This window comes from Diabrotica undecimpunctata, chromosome 3 (genome assembly GCF_040954645.1).
Source record: "Diabrotica undecimpunctata isolate CICGRU chromosome 3, icDiaUnde3, whole genome shotgun sequence".
NCBI classification, from domain to species: Eukaryota; Metazoa; Arthropoda; class Insecta; order Coleoptera; family Chrysomelidae; genus Diabrotica; species Diabrotica undecimpunctata.
In genome coordinates, this window is record NC_092805.1 from 93154799 (window position 1) to 93172866 (window position 18068).

The 18068-nt window shown below is 32.3% G+C and overlaps 1 protein-coding gene across 1 annotated transcript in view; it reads left to right on the forward strand.

Moving 5' to 3' along the window:
• The window catches only part of LOC140437063 (uncharacterized), a 167821-nt gene that overhangs the window by 76611 nt on the left and 73142 nt on the right, over window positions 1–18068 (forward strand). The window contains exons 13-14 of the mRNA XM_072526314.1: window positions 839–1188; window positions 9871–9948. Of these exons, the coding sequence (XP_072382415.1) occupies window positions 839–1188; window positions 9871–9948 (428 nt within the window). The remainder of the gene's footprint in view (window positions 1–838; window positions 1189–9870; window positions 9949–18068) is intronic.

Consider the following 18068-nt stretch of genomic DNA (forward strand, 5'->3'; position numbering starts at 1 on the left):
CTCTTCTAACGTACATACTTTAACGAAAATCTTAACATTTGTAAGTCAATAACATATCGACGATATCATGGTTAATAATTTATTTTTCAGTACCCATTGCTATCTTCCTCAAAAGCAGATTGTCATTTTAATTGCAATCTTGTTTTGCACTTATTTCCAACTTTGTAAGAATGATTTTTTTCATAACAAACTGTCAACATAACCTATTAAACTTTCATTTTCACAGAGTTGATCCCCATACTTTGCTTCTTTCTTTAACTCGTAAATCTTTAATTATAGTTAGATAAGCAATTGGTATTTTTTTATTAGTTGATGGTATTTACAACTATTAAAAGCCTTTTAATAGTGAATAAGACAGTGTGTAAATTATTATTATTATTAATTACTATTTAAATGGGAATAAGCCACAATTAAAGGTTAAAATACGTTTATTGACGTTTCAATTTCCACTTCGGAAATCGTTCTCAAAATACAAACATTAGTAAATTATAAAAAATAATTTACTAGTGTTTGTATTTTGAGAACGATTTCCGAAGTGGAAATTGAAACGTCAATAAACGTATTTTAACCTTTGACGTTTCAATTTCCACTTCGGAAATCGTTCTCAAAATACAAACATTAGTAAATTATAAAAAATAATTTACTAATGTTTGTATTTTGAGAACGATTTCCGAAGTGGAAATTGAAACGTCAATAAACGTATTTTAACCTTTAATTGTGGCTTATTCCCATTTAAATAGTAATTAATTTAAAATGTCACAAGAAAATAGCTTTAGAATAATATTATTATTATTAAAAAATCATGGATTACTGACATATTTATTCGTATTTTTTGCAGTTGATTTTAAGACTTGCGCCGATACCGAATCTGCACCTTGCAAAGATAAGGGAATACCGTGTGTAAAAAAAGGAGAAAATATTCCTAGTTTAACAGATAATGCTCCGGTAACTTCTTCCGCAGTAACAAAAAATTTAACTGCAAATAGCCAATCACCTTGTGCACGTTTCGGATATCCTTGTAGCAAAAATAAGAATGACACTTCAGGGCAGTTACCAGAAGATATAAATATAATTCAAGAGGATAATAAGACGGATGCAGCGACAGAGGATACTGTTATTACAATTGATAAAGATATTGGGAGTGGAATTATATGCCCAGTGACAGCTGCATTTGAGGATATAGGAGAGGTAAGATATATTAAAGTTATATGCACTCATTTACTTTTGTACTTTTTTGCGTCTTAAGACAGAACGTAAGAACGTTTTAAGGTTTTCCTATAAGTGTCATCTTATGTCAAGTAATATATGAATTATTGCATTTGTCACTAATATGAACAATTTCAAGCACTATACGAGACTTTCTTTCCTGTTAAGCACGTGTTAACTAACTGAAGACACAAATTATTGCTATAATTATGAAGACCTTTTTATGGTTCCCTGTAAATCTTCTTAGTTATTTACTGACTGATTATTTACTATATTGTTTAGTTGTAGTTCATTTTCAAAACATTGAATAATGTTAGTACTTATTACATTCTTCAATGCACCTCCACAGTTTTACACCTTAAATCGATAGTATTTTAAGAATACTTCTTGGTAAATATTGTAAACTATTATTTTTTATGGGTAGTCGGAGTAGAATTTCTTTACATAGACCAAGCTTTTTACGTGCGTTTTTCAGCTTGTGTCTAGAGATATACCAAGACATAAATGCATGTTCTTTAACCTGGAGACCATACCAACACAAAAGACCCAGAGGCAGACCTCCTATGAGATGGACAGATGATCTGAAAAGGACTGCCGGGAAAAATTGGCTACAAGTAGCGTACAATGAAAAACAATGGAAAGGAAGACTTGAAGAGGCTTATTTTCAGATGTGGACGTGAATGGCTAGACGAAGAAAAAGAAGAAGAATGCGAACAATAAGCAGTAATCAACTCAGAATTATAATATGCTTTCTTAATGAACACGCACCATTCAAGAGAGATCTGTATATATTGAGATTGTTTTATGGATACTTAATTTGCAGGTGGTATAGCAAAAAACCTAAAACAGTCAACTATATTATACATGACTACACGTCGTCACTAGATCTTAAATAACAAACACTTTTTGGAGACTACCAAATGATTTCAAACCATATGGCACTCATGTACTAGACCTTCACAAACTAGTACAGGGTTCCAGACTTCTGAAATAAGTATTATAAATTATTGTAAGATGAGCATTAAGCCAATTTGCAGTACGACTAGTTTATAATAGACAGCTTCCAAAATCCTTGCTTAAGCTGGACCAACCTATGTATATTGTATCTTATAATTCATTGATTTACCATTTCTCTTTTTAAAACAAATACAATTTTAAATTTAGTCTCTTCTATAAATTTTTGCTTCTTTCGCTTCCATTCAAATATCATTTCTAATTGTCACTACATTATACACATAATTTCAACAGGTATGCAATAGTATTCACGATTTTTATATTTTTATAAATCCATATCCTGATCACATTTTTATCTTACTTAAAAATCAACCTCACTACATCGCTCACTACAACTAAAAAATCAAAACTACAAATTGGTCAACATATGGTATCAACGATAATGGCAACAAGTTAAAATAGCTTAGATTCACTGACGACATGGTGATTATAACGAGCACATATGAGAAAACAAATTATGATGATGGAACTCGCAAACACCTCCCAATACGTTAGCCTAAAAATGAATATGACAAAAACAAAAACAATGACAAACACAGACGATCCCAAACGTACAACTATTAATGGCAGTGAGATAGAACACATCGAAAAACATATCTACCTAGGCCAAATTTTCAAACTTTACAAAGAGAACCAAAATGTGGAAATCACTATAAGAACAAGACTGGCAGGAAATGGAAAACTCAGTTGAATACTTAAGAACCACAAAATACCTCAATATAAATAGTTAATAATAGCGAAAATTTTGGATGATGCATAACTTTTAAAACTATGTATAATTATATTGTTGCGTTCTGCACATACGATGACCTCAATAAAACAATTGGGGTCATCCTGAATGGGGAGAGAAGATATTTTGTTCAATCTAGAACTCGCTGGTTTCCCCCTTTCGGATTGGGTATGTATATTAAAATAAAAGAAATAAAAGCAAGTGGACTGTATAAAACTCTATTTTAAAAAGAGGTGAAATTAAACATAAATATACATAACCCAATATACAATTATAACTAAAGAAGAATATATACAAACTTAAATATTAGTCAATACGAAACGACACACAAAAAGAGAACCATAACCCAAACAAAACTGTCGATTCTAAAAAAAAATTCCTGACCGAAAGCAGTAAAATAATTTCGTATATATACCACGTTATACATAGAAATAATATTATACAAAAAATAAAAATATGAATATATATGTCATATAAAAACAAATTAATAAACTCAATTCAAACGTATACTCATAATACACATTATGAGTTAATATATATAAGGTAATAAACTACACAACGCTGTGATATACATACAAAAATAATAGTAAAATTATTATAATCTAATAAATATACAAATCTCCATAAAGGTAATAATGTTTAATGTTCTCAATAAAGTTCAAAAGTTCAAAATCGCGACACAATATGTAATAATTGGGCACCAAATAAACGTACTTAGCCCATGCAGCAACAAAATTATGATGTATTGTTCCTTACCCAATGAAAAGATAGCACCCTGGCTATCGCAAAAGATGTCTTCACCGACAAACAACAGGAACCACAAAATTCCTTATGCAACTTTTCTGCATCAAACGACTTTCTCGGTCAAAGGACCGATGCCAAGTGTCTTATGTACCTTTTACCCAAACGCCCATACACATGTGTGTGGTTTTGAGAGATAAAACTCGACTCCGATTTTGTAGATGCATCGCTTATCTTAAATACACATCTGTGTCATTTTGCAGATTGCCCGTCTCGTAACATGTAGTTTTTAACCCAGATGCACCCTTGTACATGGAATCTTGATATACGGGGAGAATCAAAACTACCACAAAGTCTGTTAATATTATATAAATGTTTATATATCGTTGCGAAACTGCAACATTCTCCCCGCGTTGTCATACGTGCCAATAACACATAACTGTACTTTGTACTCCCGACGCACTGTACAAATTACGAAACCGTAAACACTTCTTCGGTTACGAAACGAACGCCACACTTACAATACTACGAAGAAATACATTTACAAAAGAGTACAAGAACAATAACTTATACATACAACAATAAATTCTCAGTACTATACATAAAACAGATTTCCTCTCTTATAGGAAGTGCATTCCTCTATTATCCTAGGATACAACACATGAACTTTAAGCCATCGAGATGTGGCGATACAAGCGAATCCTCAGGATATTATGAACGGACCAGTTAACCAATGGAATACATACTTTACGTATGAAAAAGAACGAGGAAAGAAAGAAAAGTGATGTATATAATTAGAAGGCAACAATCAGAATGTCTCGGACACATGATGAGAGACGGCACTCAATACAAATACTACAAATAACCTTCTAATAGTTCTCGAAAAGCAAGGAAATGGGAGAAGACAAATATCTCGGTTAACAAACCCAAGAAAATGGTTCTCTGCAACTAAATCCAAGTTAAGGACAAATAAACAGAATATTTGTAGCCCGAATGGCCACTAAAATATTCGAAACGAATAAGCAGCAAAGGCAAAAGAAATATCGTATGAATTATAACACTGTCCCTAGATATTAGCAATCTACCTGGACAGATATAATCACGACGAAAATGTAAATTAAAGAAACTATATTCTTCCATAAGCTTTATCCATAAAATATAATTACGATAATTTGAAAAGCAATAAGCAAATTATATCTCAGGTTGAGACTCAGCTCCATCTCATAAAAAGGCAGTGAATAAGCTAGTAGTAGACTTAGTCAATTAGAATAAATCAGAATTACGATAAATAAGAAATAAAGAGAATAGATAAAATACGAACATTTATGCTATTCAATAAACAAGGCTTTTTTACATAAAAAGGCAATTTTGAAACGAACAAAAAACAAAAATGGTGCTACTCCTAAGAATTCTTTGTACCTTAAAGAATTCGTACAATGTCAATAGAAAATGTCTCAACTCTCCAAACGTTAAAACCGTTATAACGTGGCGCAAATACATGAACAAATAAAGCTACGCAAGCTTTAAGCAAATATATATCCCATAATCTATGGCAATAAAAAGAAATCTCGAACAGGTAACACAATGATGGATGGGACTCTCAACGTTATAAAATGTGCAACAACTAAGTCCGAAATGATGTCTAAAATTAGACCTACCTTGGAGCCTTACATGTCTCAACCATACGTGTATTTCGAAAATCTTTAAAACAACTAGATTGTTAAAAGAAAGAAGAAAATGATGCTTTTGAGTATAAGGAATGGTAGCATTCCTCAACATACCGCTAACTTTTGTACGGTGAATAATTTTCTCTGGAAATAAATTCGGAATGTCAAACTGATTATCCGGATTGGCAATACCGGATGACAACGATTCCAATATACGAGGAAACGAGAGACTGTTTAAGTTTTGAACAATAAGCAATTCAGCTTGCTTTTTACGAACGTTTCTGATGAAACAAAACACAAATTCCTTTACTCGGCGTAAACGAGAAAGATAGGAGTACATTTTAAACGTATGTACCCCGAATGTTAAATCTAGAGATGGGTGTAGTACCACTCTAGGATCTTTTGACCCAATTATGGTCGCAATATCTAAGTTAATAGCTTCTTTAGAATTGTCTCTGTCACGAGACGACAATAATTTTGGCTCACAATGCCAAGATTTCGATCGAGCAAGTGTATCGGGGTTAGCTCCCCGCGAAGCTGTATCGGCAGCGTCATCATCAGACACCCCATCAAGGAAATCATACAAAGAAAAATCCTTGGGCAAGGATTGAATATTAGAATGGACCTGAGGCTCAGAGAGATGTACATCATTAAAGGATAGCCCCGTAGAAGAACTCGCGCCTGTATCAGCGTCACGAATCTTGTAGGACTCACTATCTTTTACCACTGCAACATGTGGAAGGGAATATGCAATACTGCTAAGGCCCGTAGGTAACGCCTTAGGGACAGTATCTATATGAGCTAAAGTCGAGGATAGCTGACCTGACGAACTAGGCGCCATCACACGAGGTATTTGAGACGTGGATGTCTCGAAAGAAGGTTGAGGTTGTGAAAAAGATGAGTCTTTTGACATAAGATTTTGAGAAGATTTAACTACATTGAGTAGATGACATCAATCTGAAATAAGTGTGGAAGGTCTTTCCCCCACATGTAACCTAGAAGAACAATGGGATGTACTACCTACCTTATAATACGTAAAGGATGATAGGACGGGCTCCCATATTATAAGTCCCATTGCCTTACAAAACAAATCATCTACAATGTTTCGATCCTCGCTATCTTCGGCGGAATCTACCAATAAGTTCTCGATTGCATCCTGTGCGCATTCATATTTATCATACTCAACCTGTAAATACTCACGACGAACTTTCAAAAGATAATCAATATCGACCAATGAAACATTTTCTGCAATCCAATTACAGTGACGAATAATTGCATTTTTTGCAGACCGTCTCTTGAATTTGAGGGTTTCCATTGTTTAGACAAAAATGGAGCAGCTAATATTTAAAACTGACAAGACAAAAAGAAAAAGATTGTGAACTAGTAAAAGTAATTGTAAATCCCTGGATTTGTCACAGAAACAAACCAAAGAGATACTTGTAATAATCTAAAGCAGGTCTCTATAATAAGACAACTACAAACAAAATTAAAAAGAACAGTCTCCACAGACCAGGTATCTTATCAAGTAAAAGAAATATCCCAACATAAAACGATTACAATCTGTTACTAATGTCCCTACAATCAGGAAAAATTAAACAAAAAAATGGTTGTAATAACCGAAAATACTTTTTCCACCCTCACAAACACTAACGAATACAAAAGAAAAAATGTCTCTACAGACTGGGTATCTTTTTTCATAAAATAAATACCCCAATGTAAATGGATATACTAACCGTGATAAGGTCTCTAGCATAAGAAAACCCTAAACAAGTAAAAGTAAGAATGTCTTTCGGCAGACTGAGTATATGCTTAGACAAAAGAAATACTCCACTAAAAGCACTATGAAAAAATCAGAAAGAAATGGGTATAAAAACACCGGAAAAGGCCTCTGTCATTAGAGTACCTTGAATAAAGCATATAAAAAAAAATAGTCTTTCGACAGACTAGTTATCTTTCAGTATAAAAGAAGTCTAAATGTAAAATGGTTATAAAAACCGTAAAAAGGTCTCTGTAAAAAGAGCACCTTGAAAATTAATCTAAAGTACAAAATCGTCTTTCTGCAGACAACTGGATATCTTTTGGTATAAAAGATATACCGTAATGTAAATGGGTATAACAACCGCAAAAAAGGCCTCTGTCAGAAGAGAACCTCGAGAAAGCAAGGTGTAAAAAAAAGAAATATGCAATAAATGGTTATAACAACCGCAAAAAGAAGGTCTCTGTCATAAGAGCACCTGGAACAAAGAATGTAAAGAAGAAATAGTCTTTCGGCAGACTAGGTATCGTCTTTCGGCAGACGAGTAGGTATCTTTTTACATAAAAGAAATACCCGACTATATAGTTATGATAACCGCAAAAAGGTATACAGTAAATAAACCTTGTACAACGTAAAAAGTAAAATGTCTTTCGGCAGACTGGGCAACTTTTCAGTTAAAAGAAAACCCGACTATACTATGGTTGTGATAACCGCAATAAGGTCTCTAGCATAAGAGAACCTCGACAACGAAATAGTCTTTCGGCAGTCTAGGTATCGTCTTTCGGCAGACGATTGGGTATCTTTTCCAGTTAAAAGAAATACCCCAACAAATAGTTATCACAACCGACTAGGCTCCTACCATAAGGAACCCGTGAGCAAGGCAAATAAAATGGTTATCATAATTGATAAGGTCCCTACCATAAGGAAACCGTAAGCAACGACATATTAACTGGTTATCATAACCGACAAGGCTCCTACCACAAGGAAACCGCAACTACACATGAAAAAGAACATGGAAAAAAGGTATCTACTATCAGATAACCCTAAACACACAAAAAAAAACAGAAAAAGAAAAAGAAGATCCGGCTCGAAGGACCATTATGTTGCGTTCTGCACATACGATGACCTCAATATAACAATTGGGGTCATCCTGAAGGGGGAGAGAAGATTTTGTTCAATCTAGAACTCGCTGGTTTCCCCCTTTCGGATTGGGTATGTATATTAAAATAAAAGAAATGAAAGCAAGTGGACTGTACAAAACTCTATTTTAAAAAGAGGTGAAATTAAACATAAATATACATAACCCAATATACAATTATAACTAAAGAAGAATATATACAAACTTAAATATTAGTCAATACGAAACGACACACAAAAAGAGAACCATCACCAAAACAAAACTGTCGATTCTAAAAAAAATTACTGACCGAAAGCAGTAAAATAATTTCGTATATATACCACGTTATACATAGAAATAATATTATACAAAAAATAAAAATATGAATATATATGTCATATAAAAACAAATTAATAAACTCAATTCAAACGTATACTCATAATACACATTATGAGTTAATATATATATAAGGTAATAAACTACACAACGCTGTAATATACATACAAAAATAACAGTGAAATTATTATAATCTAATAAATATACAAATCTCCATAAAGGTAATAACGTTTAATGTTCTCAATAAAGTTCAAAAGTTCAAAATCGCGACACAATATGTAATAATTGGGCACCAAATAAACGTACTTAGCCCATGCAGCAACAAAATTATGATGTATTGTTCCTTACCCAATGAAAAGATAGCACCCTGGCTATCGCAAAAGATGTCTTCACCGACAAACAACAGGAACCACAAAATTCCTTATGCAACTTTTCTGCATCAAACGACTTTCTCGGTCAAAGGACCGATGCCAAGTGTCTTATGTACCTTTTATCCAAACGCCCATACACATGTGTGTGGTTTTGAGAGATAAAACTCGACTCCGATTTTGTAGATGCATCGCTTATCTCAAATACACATCTGTGTCATTTTGCAGATTGCCCGTCTCGTAACATGTAGTTTTTAACCCAGATGCACCCTTGTACATGGAATCTTGATATACGGGGAGAATCAAAACTACCACAAAGTCTGTTAATATTATATAAATGTTTATATATCGTTGCGAAACTGCAACATATATTCTAGGTAAAATATTGGGTATCTACTGAACAAATATATAGGCTAGATATCTCAAACGGAACTTTGCTTACTCAATAATTAAACGATGAAAGTCACATGAAAAGGTACTGAAGTATTCCGCATAAGTCATAACTGTAGCGATTATTTTAAAACTTAGACTGTAAATAACATTTCGGTAACTATAGTTAAACAAGTTGATTCCATATTTATTTTTTATGTACGAAGAAAGTATTGATTATAAACTTAATATTGTTCCGAAGCTACTTTCTTGTGATATCTTAAGGCAATTTACTATTTTTGTTGGAAATAAGCCACAATTTTACTTTACAATTAAGTACATATATTTGACGTTTTGATTTCCGAAGTGGAAATCGTTTAAATCGGAATTTTGTTGAAAATAAGCCTCAATTTTACTTTAAAATTAGGTTTATTTGACGTTTCGATCCCCGAAGTGGAAATCCCAACAAAAATAGTAGATTGTAAAGTTGTAATTAAAATACCATATTTATAGGTATTATAGGTATCTGATAATTTATATTGATTGTAACTTTTGTACTGTTTTAGCAAAAGAAAATCGCAGTACCTTGTGGAGAAGATGCCGCGTGCGCCTCTATTGACAGACCTTGTACAAAACTTGCAGACGTAAGTCATGACCATTATTTTTTAATAATTAGGATTTCATATAAAAACCACTTAAAATCCAAAAACATTTTTGTAGTTCATATATAGATTATTACCTCGCCTTTTGCCAAACGACTTTGGTAGTTTGAAGTACATTTTATAATAATGAACTTTCTAGGTATCTAAAACACATACATTGTTTTAGTTAGGTGCATATTCACGTATTTATTTAAAATCATTTTTCAGTAAAAATGATTATTTACATATTTAGTGGTTAAATGTAAGTAAATGGCGAAAAACTAACTTACCTTGGTCTTAATAATTCAACGACTCACGCCGTCAATATTTTATTTATCTTTATTATTTATTTGTCTAAAACGAAGACAACTTTAGATGGGTATGCAAGACAACAATTTTAAAAACATATCTATGGGTCAACCTACCTACTGGCTCTGGTAGATTTTGATATTACCATAGATAGATAGATAGATAAATAGTTTATTTGACTATAACTTACAACAAGGTTTATAGCAAGTCAGAAGTGCAAATTAGGTAGTCCTGAACTTAGTTTTTAAAAGCTGTAGTTTAATTAATGTTTTTAAATTTTTGAGAAAGTTGATTATACAGTAGTAAACCACAGACAGTAGATGACTTCCTACTTATTTCTAAATGTCGATAGGGTACTACAAACTGTCTCTTATTTCTTGTGTTGTGTGAGTGAATATCACTGTTACATAAACAAGTTTTTTTATTTTTATGAATTAGTATCAATATTTCCAAAATGTAAATTCCATACACTGTTAATATATTTAAATCTCTAAATAGGTTTTTACAACACCAACCATACGGAACACCTGCAATACATCTCACAATACGCTTTTGGGCCTTGAAAACGTTCTTTATACTAGAAGAGCCACCCCAGACAGTTAAACCGTAACTCATTGTCGATTGTACTTCAGCAAAATAAAAAAGACGAAGGTGTTGCAGACAAAGTATTCTACCCAAATATCTCTATTGATAATATTTAGAATTGAGTTCTTAACATACATTCCAGCAATGAGTTTTAAAAGATAAATGAGAGTCAAAAGTCACTCCTAAAAACTTCACATCACTACAATTCAAAATACCCTCACCATTGATGGAAATACTTTCAGGTTTTGTAGAATTTGCACGGGATGTAAATGATAAAATTTAGTTTTGTAAACATTGAACAGGAGCCACTGATTACTGGACCAATCAGAGAAGGTCTTCGGTGAGTTTGTTATTTTATCTTATAAAAAATTTATGTCATTATCGCACTATAGCATTGTTGAGTATCCGCATAAACTGATAGAAATACGTCAGACATTACATATGGTAGTTCATTAATATACAAAATAAATAATATCGGGCTCAATATAGACCCCTTTGGTACTCCATTCTTATTAACAATCGGACCAGATATTAAAATCTTGAAGTTATTTTTTATTTTTACTATTTGGTGCCGGTCTTTCAGATAGGAACCAAATCAACTATGGGCAACACCTTAACACCATATCTGTACAATCTATTGAGGAGTACATCGTGTTGCATACAATCAAAAGCACGACTGAGGTCACAAAAAATGGCAGTTGGATTTTTTTTTTCAATTGAGATTAAAACTTCCTCATAGAAACTGTTAATGACTCTGGAAGTAGAAAATTTATTTTAAAATCCATGTTGATGCTTTGTGATAATTTGGTTGATATCTAAAACTGATAAAAGTTGTTTTAGCATTGCATATTCAATAATCTTAGATACCACAGATGGAACAGACTATATTTAATACTGATGAAACTATAGACATTTTCAGCATACTGGGGGGGAAACCCCAGTATTGAAAAAAGCATTTATAATGTGAGCAAGTGGTGTCAAAATCTGTGACACAATTTTCTTAATTACTATACCTGATATTTCATCAAAACCACACGATGCTTTGTTTTTAATTTTAGATTTTATTATGTCTAAGGTATCTTCCTCTGTTATATAAGATAGGAACAAACTGTTTTGAACAAAATCGTTGAAATGCTGAAAATTTAAATTTGGCTTAACTATTTTACTAATTATATCTTCTGGTGCATCTATAAAGTAATCACTAAATTTGTTTGATATTATATCTGAATCTGTAATCCTAGTATCATCTATTTTTAGACAGATATTTTTGTGATTTTTTTGTTTTTCATTAAGTTCATTTATAACAGCCCATGTGGTTTTGTTCTTGTTAGAGGATTCAGAGATTTTGTTAAAATAAAACTGACCCTTTGTGGTCTCAACAAGAACTTTTTGCAGATATTTTTTTTGAATATAGTTTTTAGCTCAGGGTATGCCTTACTCAAAATATACAAATCGTTCAAACTATCTGAAAAAGATTTTACTTCTTGTGTGACCAAGTTTTTTTTTGGTTTTGGTAATGTTTGATTTTTCTAATAGGACAACTAATATTAAAATAGAACTGTAATTTATTATGAAAGGCATTCTATTTACTCTCAACATCAGTTGTATGATAGACATCTTGCCATGTTTCTTTAATCTAGAGATTGTTGAATGTATTTATAGCGCCTTCATGTGTTACTATGAAAGTGTTTCGAATTGATGTCATAGTTAGATCAATAAAATTTAACCTTAAACGGAATATATCGTGATCCGATTCAGTATTTACATTTACAGAACCTATACAATCACCACAATTTGTATATATCCGATCTAAAGATTCTGGGTGACAATCCATAACATGCTAGAAGACCAGAAAATCTGTGTGAATTATTTAGTGTCATGGAATTTACATTAAAATCGCCTGTTAAAAATATAAATTGGTTTAAAATTTGAATTTATAATAAGATTAAGTTTTTTAAAATACACCAAATTTACGTTTAGGAGATCTGTAGCATACTAAAATTGTGTGTTGATTTGAATTATACTGCTACTTCAGCCTACATGCCTCAATGTTTTTCAACACAGTACTAATCGAGTAAAGTGAAACTAACCTTCATATCATCCCTTGCCCAAACTGCAACGTCACCACATATATATTGGGATCTACTAAAAGAATTTACAATTTTAAAATTTGGAAAACTATAATGAATCACCTCGCCATCTGCTGACCACGTCTCAGTCATACAAAGAAATTTTAAATCAGACTCCTTATAATCATCAAATAAACAATCAATTTTAATTTGATTTAGTCCCTGAATATTTGACAGTAGGAGATTGTACTCATCCCTTCCTTTTTCCTGTGTTGGGTGCTTCATAAAGTAAAGTAAAGTTCGTGTAACCTTCTGGCTAAGTTCTAGTGTTAGGGTTTTCAGGTCGCGCAAGCGCCCCTAACATGACTTAAAGACTACTTTCGTAGCCGGGACCGACGGCTTTACGTGCCCTCCGAAGCACGGTGGCAGCTCAGTTAAATTAGAAATTGAAAATTTTGTCGGTGCCGGGATTCGAACCCAGGCCCTCCAGCTTGTTAAGCCAGTAACATAACCACTGAGCTACGGCTACCACTGGTTGCTTCATAAAAAACTTACTTGCATAGGAGCCTACTGGCCATAGTTTTGGGTCCATCGCTATACCGAATTTTTGTTCAAAATTGAAACTTTACAAGATGAATATATGTTGAGATGCTTAGCCGTTAACGACGTACATGTTACTTCTGTAAAGCGTTTTTCTAACATCTTAAGATTTTCTGCCGTAATATGTTGGTCTACTCTAGTAACATGGAGATGGCTTAATTTTAGGACACATTCTAAATTGGGGCTAAATTCTCATTATTACCTATAACAATACGTCCATTTCTTTTTTGTTTTGTGTCTGACCACTTTACATTCTTGTCCACTATTATTTGTAACCGAATGTGTATTATCAATATTTATCAAATTTTCATCGTTTGTTAAATTAATAATATCTGAACATTTTGCGTTCGTTTGTATTCTTAAAATATCAGCTGATAATTGTTTATTATTTTCGATTAAGGAAACATTTTTTTTTATTGGTAACATTTTTAAACACAGTTTTTGTTGAGGAACTCCTTTCTTTATCAACAACTTTCATTAGCAGCAATATTTTTTGCGGGTGTAATCGGTCGTTCAAAATTGAGGTTTCTGTTAGAATGGTTTATTAAATTCATATTTTGTTGAGTAGATGGCGACTGGTCGGTTAATTTCATATATTTAAATAAATGTAGTTGTTCTTTCAGTAAATTTATCGTTATTTGTCATTATAATGTCATTCTGATTAATAATTTTCTTTAAGCACCTGATTTCAGTTAGCCTCGGATCCTCATCGTCAGCCCTTTTATCCAAGATTTCGTTTGCTGGATCACTTAACGTAACACTTTCTTCACAGCATATAACTGTTTTATCGTCGATATATTTAATATATTTTAATTGCTTCAGGCAGCCACTAGGTAATAATGTTCCACATTTTGCACATAAAAGACCACTTTGTGCAACTTTTAGGCACTTTTTACAGCAATTTTACGTACAGAGTCATAAACACGACCGTTTCTTTGAGGAGCCATGTTGGAGATGGTATGAGAATACGAAAAGCTTAACAATCATTCAGCATGCTCAGCCCCATTTAGAAGTGTGACCAGTATACCACAAAGACTAAAAGGATACCTATAAAGAATTGTTCAAATTTTTTGACCTAAGAACACCATAAGAAAGGAAGATCCGCTACACTTGACCCATGGGTTTATGAAACAACAACTTGAGTTCTTCTTGTTATGATCTGTTTTCTAACCACTTTCCTGTTTTAATTGAAGTAAGTTCAGAAATCCTTTACAAAACACCACCTGCTACATTAACTAATAAATCCACAAATTGGAAACAATTCAGAGAATAACTAACCGATAAATTAGAATTAAAAATCCCACTAAAAACTAACCTGGAAATTGAAAATGCCACAGAATACCATAACCAATCCAGACCAGAAACTGCAAGGGAATCAACGACAATAAAGGAAATAAACCGCCCTACTGATGGACTACCCAATAAAATCACACAAAAAATGATTGAAAAACGAATATTAAGACGTATATGGTAGCTGATGAAAGCACCACAAGACAAGGCCAATCTGAATATAACTACAGCACAGTTCAAAGTGTTATTTTATAACCACAAAAACAATGGTAAACATTCATATCTCAGACATCTTTCGCCTACAAAACCTACAGAAACTACTGAGTATTCAGTCTGGAAAACAACCGGGCAAATTCCTCAATTCTCCAACCCTTCAATTCGCACTGATGCTGGTGAATGAGCAAAAATCAATAACGACAAAGGAAAAATTTTCGCTGAACATCTTTAAACGGTTTTCTAGGCTTTTCCTGCAGATGAACGTATTATTATGATAATGAAATCCAAATGTATCTAGAATCTCTCTATCAACTTGAAACTCTTCTAAAAAAAACGAAGTCAATATTATTTACACTAAATTAAACCCCAAAAAGTCCCCAGGGTATCACCTAATTATCGTAAGAATCTTAGAGAAATTACCAAAAAAAGGCCTATTTCATCTTACACAACTGTATAATGCCATATTAAGAACAGTACTTTTCCTTTAGTTTGGAAAATTACTCCAAATAATATTAATTTTAAAGCCTGGAAATTTCTTGGAGGAAATAAAGTCCTACGGGTCTATTAGCTTTCTCCCTATTATATCTAAAATACTGGAAAAACTGTTGTTATTACAGAATAGAGCCAATTTTAATTGACAAATAAATAATACCTCATCACCAGTTTATCTTTAGGCTACAGAACGCTACCACTGAACAAATCCACTTTGGAAATCATTTTCAAAATACAAAACATTAATAAATTAAACACATTTTGTTTTTTGTTACTTATACATACAGCTTTGGCTGGGAATGAATACATATGTATAGTCGACTAAATCTCACAATCACACACATTAGATACCACTATCTCTGAAAGTTATATTTACCTACAGCAGTCTCAGTCCATGGTCTGTTTCCGGATTTTCCATGATTTATTGTAACCAGGATCTAATTTTTTTAGTGATGTCGTCCAGTGCCAATCTGACGACTTTTTTTGTCCTTAAAAGTAGAAAAAAAGTTTAAATTCCCTTGCGTAATATTTATCGTCTAATAATTTTAACTGTACTAATATGCAAGTGTTTACTTTAAGTTCTAAAATTACTTATTTACAATTAGTAATGCGATTGTTAAAATACAGATACGTGCTTATCTTTAAAGGGACTGGACTTACAAATTTTCCGTTTAGTTGCAATGAAGTCGTTTATAGATGAGAATTGCTTCAATTTTGAGTTTTGTCGAAATTTTGTTGTTTTGGGGTGGTCATTATAATTGTAGTAATTTTTTGTTATTTGTTTTTTTAAACTGTCTATCTGTGTATAAAGAAAATGTTTGCACATGGGAAAATCACAGTTTTTCGTCCATGGGTGCAAGAGAACCTAAGCAGTATTAGAAAAAGTGTAAAAGTCGACAATTATTTAAGTAATATAAAAAACAAGGACACTGAAACTGAAACTATCTAAGAAAATAGTTTACAACTTCCAAACAAAAAGATTGTTTTGAATGAATAATGCAAGAAAATTTATATAAACGTTTACAAAATTTGCAAAATAATCTTGAAAATAGTTGTAAAGGCAGTATTATAAGAAAAGCGGTCTTTCTAACAGGAACTCCGTATTCTACTATGCGTGACACTGTAAGTAAACAGTGGTGTGAAAAGGAGAAACATAAGATCAGATGCTGGAAAATATAAACATCTTAATATCGTGACTGCTAAATGTTTAAGGAATTTGGTTTACGAGGAATACTCAAAAAATGTAATACCAACAATTGATATTATATTCAACAAGTTTGTTGCGATGGGAAGAACCTGCCATAAAATCACTTTATGCAGACAGCTGAAAAACTTGGATTTAAATACAAAATCGTTGATAAACGAGTCAAACAATATTTATTGGTCACAATTGCAATGGTTCATGGCCATACTGATTTGAGGTTACCATCTTATTTTTCCATTTTCAATCCCATAGAACTTATTTTTGGATATGTAAAAAAAAAGAATTCGGAGGAAAAATATTTTTCCAGAATTTGACGCGAAAGTGATTTAATTCGATATGAACTATCAAAAATCACAAGCGCCGACTGGAAAAAATTATTAAACAATGTATTTAATGTATATAATGAATACAGAAGACTAGGACAATTAACTTTAAATAGTGGACAATTTATTGTTAACTTTTGTTTTAAACAATATTATTTTCTTAAATGTAAAATATTTTTGTTTTCTTCCAAAATCTGATTTCTCTGCTCTTTGAACTCGTGAAACAACAAATATCGCGATACGTCCCTCGACAGCGGCTACTGGAATTTCTTAAACATTTATACCGCCACTTTTTTCGAGGACCCTTAAGCTAGCGGGGACAAATGAGCGGAATCCAATTTAAACTACGTAATATTTTTTTCACCCATTTTTCACTAATTTATTACCACCCTAGTAATTTTTCACCACCAAACCACTCTTAATGGGAGCGATTCTACTGGCTTAAGGTTCAAGTTAGCACAATTCAGAAAAAAACTTTTTGCCGATGGCGTATTTTTTACCCATTTTTCACTAATTTATTACCACCTGAATAATTTTTCACCACCAAAACACCCTTACTGGGAGCAATTCTTCTGGCTGAAGGTTCAAGCTAGTAGAATTCTAAAAAAATATTTATGATATATCACAGTGCTCTGCTAGGTTTTTATAAATGTATTACCACCTTAGTAAATTTTCACCCTTTAACTACCTCTTATGGAAAGTCAATAATTTGGTTAGATTAAAATTTAAGTTGAAAAATTATTTTTTTTTTTTCAAATTCACTCTCCTTTACTTATAACTAAAATAAAAAACTGTTTTCTAAATGTTTACTAAACTTTAACCACCCTGATAATCTTGCACCCCTAAACCAACCTTAATTGGAAACGTTCCTGTTAGCTTAATATTTGAACTAGCGAAATTAAAACAAGATATATTTTTGCAATACGACAGGGTCTTAAAGCCTGTTAGTTTAAAATTTAAGGTGAAAAACTATTCTTTTACAATTTCACTCTCATTTACTTATAACTGAAATAAAAAAACTGTTCTCTTAAGTTT